This window comes from Antrostomus carolinensis, unplaced genomic scaffold (genome assembly GCF_000700745.2).
Source record: "Antrostomus carolinensis isolate BGI_N321 unplaced genomic scaffold, ASM70074v2 scaffold23340, whole genome shotgun sequence".
Lineage (NCBI taxonomy): Eukaryota > Metazoa > Chordata > Aves > Caprimulgiformes > Caprimulgidae > Antrostomus > Antrostomus carolinensis.
The window spans coordinates 55,328-65,279 of NW_010290874.1; the positions used below are offsets into that span (position 1 = coordinate 55,328).

The 9,952-nt window shown below is 49.0% G+C and overlaps 1 protein-coding gene across 1 annotated transcript; it reads right to left on the reverse strand.

Annotated features, from left to right (window-relative positions):
* Positions 1-2,103: 2,103 nt before the first annotated feature.
* LOC114818884 (pancreatic secretory trypsin inhibitor) lies at positions 2,104-7,114 on the reverse strand. The gene is made up of 4 exons (XM_029086702.1): positions 7,060-7,114; positions 5,552-5,592; positions 4,848-4,960; positions 2,104-2,185 (listed from the first exon to the last, which is right to left on the reverse strand). The coding sequence occupies exons 1-4, from the start codon at positions 7,112-7,114 to the stop codon at positions 2,104-2,106; spliced, it is 291 nt and encodes a 96-aa protein (XP_028942535.1).
* Between the last annotated feature and the right edge of the window lie 2,838 nt (positions 7,115-9,952).

Below are 9,952 nucleotides of genomic sequence, written 5' to 3' on the forward strand. Positions count from 1 at the left end.
CTTGTCAGAACAGTGCCTGGGGAGATGCAACCAGCACTCAGCCATTCAGCCAATGCGACTTGCTGTTTTGCAAGCTCAGTCAGCACCTCACTTCATCAAAGAAATGCTCCTGGCTAATACTGGGTAATGTTTTCCCCAGAATGGCATGGACAGGAAAGATGTTTTGCTTGGAATAAGTTGGCCTCAATGCAACTTCTCCAGCGTTTTCTGGGTGGAAGAAACCAGGTTGGATGAGTTTGGAGCTAAGTTTAGCCATGCCACAAAGTCCAAGAGCAGTGAGTGAACAGCGTGCGGAGGCTCAGCCTCCTCTCCTGCCAGCCCCACTTGCAAAGAGCTCTTCAGGTAAAAGCTATGCTCCATTTCTTGTGATGCAGCAGAATCAGAAATATCCTGGCTGCAGAAGGTATTCTTCCAGGATCCCCTTCCTCCAAAGATGTCGACGCAATTTACAGTCCCAAGCCTATTTGGAGCTGCCACCTTTAATGCATTAATTTTACATATGGGCAAAGTGAGTTGTTTTTCATCTCTTCCTCGACCGCAGACAGACTTGTTGGCAGGTCTGGGAAGAGGAGCCTGTGCTGCCCGCCCCCCCCAGCTGCATCTGGTTGCATTTGGAATTTGAAGCAAATGCTAGAGTATCCTCTCAGCTTGGTCATGCATTTTTTGGTGTTTCAACCACTTCTTCAAGGAACGTAAAGAGAACTCAAACAAGTCTTTCCAAGCAAAGTGAAGTCCAGGGTTTACTAAGAACAAAGCATTTGGTTTTCCCAAAATACAAAGGGCCATTTACTCAAGGGCTATACTTAATGGAGGATCTCAAGAGGCTTCAACCCTGGGCCCCAAGTGCTCTGTCCCAGGCTGTTTTGGGTTGACTCCTTTGGCAGAAGCAGCGGAGTGCCCAGCTCTCCCGGGAAGCACTGGCAGGGCTGTGCCAGCACCAGGCAGACACATCCCTCCAGCACAGAACCTGCTGACAGACCCTCTGGGGCCTCTCGTGTCCTTGTCACCCCCCGGCCGGACCATGAGGTCCCTGCAGAGCTGCCCGTGGGTCCCCGAGGGGTGAGGCACAGGGATGTAGGTGGGCTGAGCGTCTCGGATACCCCGGCTTCCAGCCTCATTGCAGGGCTGGAAAGAGCAGCCCGCCCCCTCCCCATCCATCTCGGTGCTCGCCGGTGGAGGGTCCATCGCTGCCCCCCTCCCGCCCCGCCGCCAGCTGCGGGATCCAGCTGCGGGATCGGCCCCGGCACCAGCGGAGCAACAGCGGCCTCCAGTGCCGAAACAGCCTCCTCCGGTGCTGAAACCTCCTCCCTTTCTCCATCCAAGGACTCGCATCCCCCCTGCCTGGGGCCCGGGCATGGGGTGTCGGAACGGGCTGCCCAGGGCAGTGGTGGAGTCCCCATCCCTGGAGGGATTTGAGACGTGTAGACACAGTGCTGAGGGACATGGGTTAGTCGGGGACTTGTCAGTGTGAGGTTAATGACGAGACTACTAGAGGAAAAGAAGACTTTTGCTTGGAAAAATGGAGCTTTTTTGGTTTTCCAAGGCACTGGGTAGCTGTGACCTGCAGGGCAAGTCTGAGTCTGGTGGTGCCCAGCGATGGTGAGATGGGGCAGTGGCAGATGGACAAGGCTGGAGACAGGTCAGCGTGGAGATGACCTGTTGGGCTCTTCCTCCTGGCAAACTCCCTGGATGAAGGGCTTTAAATGCCCTGTATTTAACAAATATAATTGTAAGTCATGAGAATGCTATAATCTCCTGTTGGAAGAGGAGATTTCACCATCCTCCTTGATGCTAGAAATTTAGGTAAGGAAAACAAAATTATTGATGCAAAAAAGAGACTCCTTGTTATGCCAGAGCCTGGCTGCCTCCTTGGGCATGTCCTAGCCTTGTCCCTGGGGCTCTGTCAGTAATTTGCTCACAGCTCTTTATGGATGTTACCAAAGCAAACCGTATATTTCAGGAAGGTATTTTAAATGTCAGGGAAAAGGATCTGCTGTGTGCGTAAGAAATCCCAGCACAAGACATGGCAATGCTTCCATTTTATTAGGAGTTGGTGTAGGTGAGGGACAGCTTTGTGCTATCTTCTCCAAAATGGTTGACCTTTTATTTTTTATCAGCGTCGGAGTAAAGAGAGGGATTTTGGCACATTCCTCTGTTCTTTATGCGCACATTAGTGTTTCTTTGCCTGGAAGAGAGGTTAAAAATGCTAGAGGATGCCTTCATGTCCTGATACACAGAAAAGCCTGGCTCAGAGGACAAAGAAAGAAAGAAAGAAAGAAAGAAAGGAAGGAAGGAAGGAGAATACTGCTTAAATTCAAAGATAAGTGTTATTTACAGTAAGTAAGGCCATATATTCTTGACAGGGAGTTCGGGGTTACCATGGACATGTATTAATTAATTCCAATAAGCTCAAGAGCTGGCGCTTCCTGACACCTCCTGGCAGAATAATTCACTTCTGTGCTGTAGGACAGCACTAAGACACCTCTAATGCCTGTCTGGCTGCAGACGATAAAGGTTATGACTTTGTTGTGTGGGTTTTTACAGACAAATGCCTGCCATTGTGTCTTGCTTGGGCCTGCTCCCAGCCTCCTCTCCTGATTGCTTCTGCAGCAAAAGCGAGGAAAATATTAAAAAGGCACCTGCAAAAAATTGTTATTATTTTTTGTCCAGTAGTGGACCTAATTACTTTGAATTGTTCAATTTTCACATAGAATCACGATTTTCTCCTCTTTGGAAAGACAAACCCATTTCTCAGGTGCATTGAGAAATATGGGTAAAATGATTTTCAAGCTGTTTTGCGTTTTGCAAAAAGCATTTTGCATGCTGGTCACAGTGAAGTGACCAGAGGTGACAAGTGAGACACCGCTGCCACAGGGACCCGCCAGATGCTCTCGCTGTGGTTAATCCCAGACTCCTTGCAGGCCTCCAGCTCTTGTCAGACCAGTTGTACACACAAAACTGCAAATGACACTTCATCCCGCCTCTTGGCAACCTGACTTTTCCCGTGGGCCAAACCTTTTAAACGAGGATACTCCATTTATCTCTCCCCTGAGACATTTGGCACCAGGCAGCTTCAGAGCCCTGGTGCCTGGCCCAGATCGCCCTGACTGGGAGGTTAAATGCTCTTGTTCCTAACCCAAAGACTTCTTTGCTTGGGAATGTTCCAGGGGATCTGCAAGGCTCAGGGCTTTGACCCACGGGAGCAGCACGTTTCCAGCTGCAGCTGCTGCACAAACATTTGAAGAAGTGCAGGGACGCAGCATCTGTCAATGCAAGGCGGGTGCCAGCACCAGCTTCTTGTCCATCCCTTCCCTCCTCTGACTCCCAGCTGGGTCTGGATACACTACCAGCTCAGTCCTTTTCTTTTCTGTACCCAAACCTTCCCTCCTGTGGTGACTGAGGTCCTCCATCCTCTCTGAAGCCGTGCTTCACACTGGGGGGGCATGGCATCCTTGGTGCCACTTTGCTCCCTACATAGCTGGCTTTGAAGCCTTCCTCGCTCTCTTTACCCTGCTCTTGGTTCATGGCCAAAGCCCTAACGATGTTGTGTCTGATGAACCTCCCACCCCCATCTGTTGCACAATACAGCAGACAGCTGGTGCTGGGCTGCTGGCTTCCAGCGCGGTCATTACCACCGTGCCATGCCGCGCCGGGTCATTAGCCCTGGCGCCTTCATTCAGAAGATCCCACTCAGCATGTCTCTCTGCCTGACTGCATCATCTTCAGCCTTAAAATGTAAAACCATCATTTGAGCAGGCCAGGAGCAGAATATGGAGCAGCAGCCTGGGTTAGTGAAGGAAAGAGGGGAGAGCCAGAACATCAGTTCTTAACCAGGCTTTTTTCCTGGTGATTTGGACTCTGTTCCTTGTTACTGCAGAGTTAGCTGGGAGGCAGTATTCCTAAAAGCAGAACTTGACTCCACAAGCCCATTCATCCAGGGATGGAAAAGCTGGAATTTGAGCTTCTGTTAGAGATGTCTCTGCTGATGGCAGATGGGCATGTGAGCCTGATCACCAAAAATCTCTGCCTCCACCAGGTAAAGTCAAGGGCAAAGCTCCCTTAACCCCACAGTCTGAGGCTGTAGATAAGACTCAATCTTGCCAACTGAGATTTTAGAACCACCTAATAGCATTGAGTTGGAAGCAATTCCTTCACTTGTCTGACACAGAGCACTTGCAATGTATAAATATACTCAAAATTACCTAGGGCCCTAGCCAGATGAAATGAATTAAGTCTTGCCAGAGACATCACTAGCATTTGGACCCAGCCTTCTGCTAAAAGAGTGCAATCTGGCACCAGCACAGATTAAATATAAGGCTCATTCTTAAAAATACCCAGAGCAAATTGTATCTTTTCATATGCAGAGAAGACAGAAAGCAGGGCTCAGCTATAAATTGCTGGGGTGAATAACTATACTTTTTCCTCAGCCACCACACATCTGAGGTCACCTGGAAAAATATTTTTCTTCCTGCAAGCTAGATCTGGGCAAACTTTGAGGACTTTGCCATTTATCTGAGGTCCTGGACACCCGCCAGCACAGTCTGAGCAATTGCTGCAGCCTGGCAGCTGCAGGTGTGGGGAGATTTTGGCCGTGTGCTCCCTGCTCGCGGGCAGCTCGTGTGCTGCGAGTCGCGCGCAAAGGACCCATTTCGCAGACGGAGTCCACATGCTCAGAGCAGCGGGTGCAGCATCTGCACAGGAGGCCAGATTCATGCCAGATGTGCTGGGCTCGCTGCCCACGCTCCACCCAGCTGCACGCAAACAGCTTGCTTTCTAGGAAATCCCAGACATATGTAGTAGCCCTCATCTGTATGATATTTAGACTTATATGAGGTCCTGATACTCACAGATTATGAAAACACAACAGACACTCATTGCCATATAGTTGGTTGTCTGTGCCACAGACAGGGTCGAAGATCCTTGTACAACCTCTTCTTAGGTCATAGTTGTCACAAGCTGCCTGGAGGTGCAAAAAGTAATGCTGAAAATATCAAACATGCTTTCAGTTTACCAAAAGAGCTTTGCATTCACAGGGAGGTGCATATTTTGTATATCTTGATAACCCATCCCAGCTTGCTCAGAGCTTTGCTATGACCACCTGTCACCATGCTGTCCCTTGGCCAGCTGAACACCACCTGACAGTCCTGCACACCCTTAGGAGTGACAAAATTGAGTAATTCTCCCTGGGAAATGTCTGATCACATTCTTCCCAGTTCTTGTTTTTATGCCACAATGATACCTGCCCTCGCAAGCCGGAGAGTAAGGGGCGCTCTGATCTTCTTGGCAGGTAACAGCAATATTCATCTCTTTATTAACCATTTCCCTCCCCTGAGTGTGGGGAAATGCAGTGGGAAACCAGTACCATCACTGGGATTTTGCTATGGCACAGCAGGTGGAGGGAGGTTCCCAGGCACTGGCCTCTTTGGGCTGCCAACTCAGCAGCTCCCTATACTTCACTGATTTAGCAACGCTGGCTCCCCAGTCTATGGGTTAGTTCTGTCTCACCAAACCTGGGCACGCCCTTGTGCTACACAAAAATAAGAGCCTTCACCTCTGTTCCTTGGTCAGCAGCTCCATCTGTCTCAGCGTTTCCTAGAGAAAAAGTGGAGAAAGAGAGAGAAGCCTTAGCACCCATCACTCGGTCTGGTTTAAAGGGAGACCTACTAAAGATGCTTTAGCCTGAGGACCATATGTCTTCACTCACACCTTTGTCCCAGCAAACAACTTCTTCCCTTGGATCTCTCCCATTTTGCAGCTGGGTCCTGCTCTGCTGCATCTGCCTCTTTCCCCTCTTAGAAACACTGTGATGGTGCAAGGCCAGAGGCACTTCCAGTGACTTTCCCTGCCACCTGCCAGGGAGCAAAGGTGGCTTTCATTATCCCTTATCACATTCATTGGTAACTGAGAAACTCCTGCTGATGCTGGACTGGTGGGAGTAAATCCAGGGTGATTTTTCTGGTGTCAGTGGGTTTGTACCACAATGAAGCAGAGCAAAAGAAAAGCTGTTGAAGGTCTCTACTAGAAGGCATGGATGGACTCTGAGGTCTCACCCCAAAGGTAGGAGCAAGATGTGACTTTGGTAGGCTTCTCCATGGAGAAGCTGGCCCTGAGCTGACAGCTGGTATCACATGGGTGGAACATGCAGTGGATGTGTTTTGAAAAACAACCTGAATATGTTTGGCAAAAGGCAGTACTGAGAAGAACTTGGGATGCCTATAGATCTAGAAATAATCTTCATGGAAGATTTAGGGATTTAGGCTACATCTGCATTAACAGCCAGTGTGGCCCAATAGCAGTGGGTCTGTGGAGTGAAACAGTTTGGTGCTGAGGACCTCATAGCCACACTGTTAAGGGTTTTAAGGATCTTACTTTAGACTAGCATCGATCCAGACCCAGGAGCTGTAGCTCACTACATGCTTGGTTCATCTGAAATGAATCCAGATTTTGTGCTCAGACAGCTCTGCAATGGCAACTGCTGCACAGTGAATAGGATGATGAAGGACTTGTTTCAGAAGCACCCTCCTGTTCTGAATGAACCCATGAACGCAGAAATCCCTGGTGAGCAGGACCTGAAGAGCAGCAACAGCTCATGTTCTTATCCCTCTGTACCATATGGGATTCAGAAAACACAGTTGGCTTAAACATTGACTTTGGTTGCAAGAGCTGCATTTTCCCTTGCATAGATATGTTTCTTGTCTTCTTGGGTTTGCTTTTTTAAATCCAGAATAACACCTATTCACTCTAAAAGAATCTCAGTGTCCTAGAAATCACCAGCTCCAAGCTGAATCCCAGCCCTGAAGGAAGAGTGTCAGCCCAGCAGGTCTGCTTGTTTTGGGAGCGGGTGCCAGGCACCCTTTTAAAGCCTTTGCTTTAGGTTTTCTCACAGATTGCTGGTTTAATGCATGTTGGCCATTGCAGCTTTCTCCAGTATTCCCTGCCCAGGGCTGGAGCAAGATCCCAGCACCAGCTGGTCTGTTCCCAGGCTCACCTTCCCACCCAACAGACCTGGGAGCTTTAGCAAGGAGAGGAAATGGCTCCTAAGGAGAATGTTGCACTCACCTTGGTAGCAGCAGAGTGCCAGGGAGAGGAGCAGGAATACACCTGTTGCCTTCATGGTCAAGATGATGCTTTACTGGGGACAGCAAAGAGGAAAGAGGACACTTCTCAGGCTTTCAGAAGACCCTGTCTCCAGCAGTCTGTGCTGGGACCTTTATACCTTTCCCCATCTGTGGCACCACCCTGCATGGTCAGCTCCACCCCACAGTCTTGTGATGACAACATTCAAAGTACACCAGGTGGCAAATGGCTCATTCGTGCGCACAAGGATGAAAGCCCTTCTGAAGCCAATGGAGGCAACAGTCCTTATCACTGGCAAGGACTGGAGCCACATCTTAGATGTGACAGACAGCCTTGGGTCTGCACTGCAAGCTGGGAAAAGGTGACTGTATACAAGAGCAGGTTGGAGAAATGGGCAGGATGGTGGGGAAGCACATGTGTTAGCATGAGTAGTGTGGCTTTGATTAATGACACTGCCACTTGCAGGGCTCTGGGTGAAGATGGCTTTGGTCCACACACACCTTTCGTGGCATGGTCTGCAGAGCAGAGCTGGTGTGTCACAGCTCCCCTTCCCACCCCAGACAGATAGGGACAGCAGTAAGAACTGCTGCTGGAGAGCAGAGAGCTTGGACATGCCTTGTGCTCGCTTGTGGCTGCACGTTCAGTGCTGTTATTGTGACTGCACATCTCTCTGAGTGCAGGCAGCAGCTGAAATGAGCTCATTGGGTCGGATGCTGCTCCCTTCCCCTCTCCCTACCTGCACTTTGGAGTAAACCCTGAGGATTTCCTACATTTACTCCACCAATGGTGCATTGTGGAGAGTGGATCAGTCCCTTGAGTATTAGAAGGATTAATTAATGTTTCTAAAGCACTTTGATATCTCAGCCATAAATCACTGGAGAAGTGCAAAGCAAATTATTACTAATGGGGGCTTATGACTCAAAGACAGATTTTTAATTAACAGAACAGGAAAAAGTCAATGCCAAGAGCAACTCAAGAAGCTGTTTGTGAGGCAGAAATCTCAGCTCAATTGGCAGCAGCACCATTGTCCAAGGGACACCCCAGTCCGAGTGCGGCTCTGGAGGACACTTTTCCCTGACAGAAGCATTCCTTGTGAGTTTGCTGCAGTGGTGATGGAGTTTTTCCCTGCTCTCGTGTGGGCTTCCCTCTGTTCTCCCTGGGGTGACCTGCAACATGAAGCTGAAAGAACTGCTCTTAATGGCATCTGTTATTTTATTAGCTCAGAGAGTAAAGCTGGCTTTGGGTATGATCCGCTCACCAGCTGTGAATAGCTGGGCTGGGTGTTGTGCACCTCTGTGAGCCAGCAACAGTCCTTTAGTGTGCCCGTGATAAGGATTCCCATGGTATTATCACCCTTGAAGAGCAAGGGAGGGAGCTATGATCATTTTTTATAGCTGAAAGAGGTTCATTTCAATCCAACACTGTCCCTAGTTGCTCCCCCAACATAGCTGCCAGGTTCACAGTGTGAGTAAAGCCCATAGGTGCCAATAGGTGCTTTGGTCTCACTTCCCAAAGCTGCAAGAGGACTTAGCAAGGGCGTTTACGATTATACACCAAGGCAACTGGGGAAAAGATTTTCCTCTTCAATCTGTGACACATGTAAATAGAGCAGTGCTGAAAAGAGTTTCTCTGATTACCCTTGTTTGGGATGTGCCCACTCCTGGTAAAACACATTTGCACATTTTTTCAATTTAGAGATCCCTGCTGTAGCCAGGAAATGTGATAGTTTTCATTGTCCAGAAAAAGAAACATCTTTCCTCAGATTCCTTGGAAACATCCAGGCACATTTCCAAACTTGAGTTTGATGGGTAAATCCTCAGTATTTACGAGAGCTGCTCTGCAGATGGGAACTGTTGCTGGCTCCCGGGACATTTCAAATGTGTGCAACACCATGGTTTTCTCCTTTCCTTCCTCTGCAAGTCAGAGGCATCAAAGCAGAGACAGGCTGCTGACCTCTTGTACACTTCTCTCTTCATCCTCTTGTTGCTTAGGCTCCTGATACATTTGCACTGACTTAATTTCATGTTTGTAACCCCTCCCAGAGAAGATTAAGTACTTTACTGTGGAAGCAAGTTGAAGAAACTCCAGTTTATGAAATGCAATGGACTGAACTTAATTATTCCACAACGGATTGAGCCAAACCAACTGATTCAAGGGCTGTTGCCTCTGCCAAAAGAAGAATCCAATATAGGCTGCTAACGCTGCTGCAGCCGAACAGCAGTCACACTAGGTTTTTAATGCAGTTTCTCCGTTAGCAATTGCCCTTCCTTTCCAAGTGCCTCTGCTGACATCTGTGTATTTATGAGATGCCTTCAAAATGAGGAATTTCAGGGCTCCTCTCTCCTGATTGACATCTCTTCTATATCCCTCAGGAAAATCAAACAGATATGCTTGGGGCTTATTTGACTGAGGAGGAATGAAAAAGAGCTGCGAACTGCTATTGAACTGGGCGCTCCTGGTAGAAGGAGCAGGGAGATGTCTTCAGCAGTGTGGGCTTTCTCAGGATGTGTCACCTTGTCAGAGCAGCGTGTTCCTCTAAACACATCAGCTGGAGGAGTAGAGAAAAATGAGTCAGGCGGCTCTGCCAGCCGTGCTGTGTGACTTGCTGAGCACGGCACCCGTCGTGGAGAAGTGGAGAGGAGAGGAGAGGAGAGGAGAGGCAGGCTCCAAAGCAGGTGCTGGCGTGGGATGGCTTCCCCTTGGTCACCTTCTTGGGTCATGGCCACCACACATTGTGTGAGGCAGAGGACCTCTGCAAATTCTGATACTGTCTTCTCCTGGCTTCTGGAAGGCTCTTGGACAGGAAATTAATGCCACACAAGGAATGCGGGGAAGGGGCGATGGGCAAGGAGGTCAGAGTCAAACTGAACTGGCA

Excerpts from the sequence above, each read along its gene's own strand:
- LOC114818884 (XM_029086702.1), bottom strand. The coding sequence starts at position 7,114 with ATGAAGGCAACAGGTGTATTCCTGCTCCTCTCCCTGGCACTCTGCTGC. Across the intron at positions 5,593-7,059 it reads GGCACTCTGCTGCTACCAAG|GAAACGCTGAGACAGATGGA; the intron begins GTGAGTGCAACA and ends CTTTTTCTCTAG. Across the intron at positions 4,961-5,551 it reads CTGCTGACCAAGGAACAGAG|GCAGCTTGTGACAACTATGA; the intron begins GTGAAGGCTCTT and ends TTGCACCTCCAG.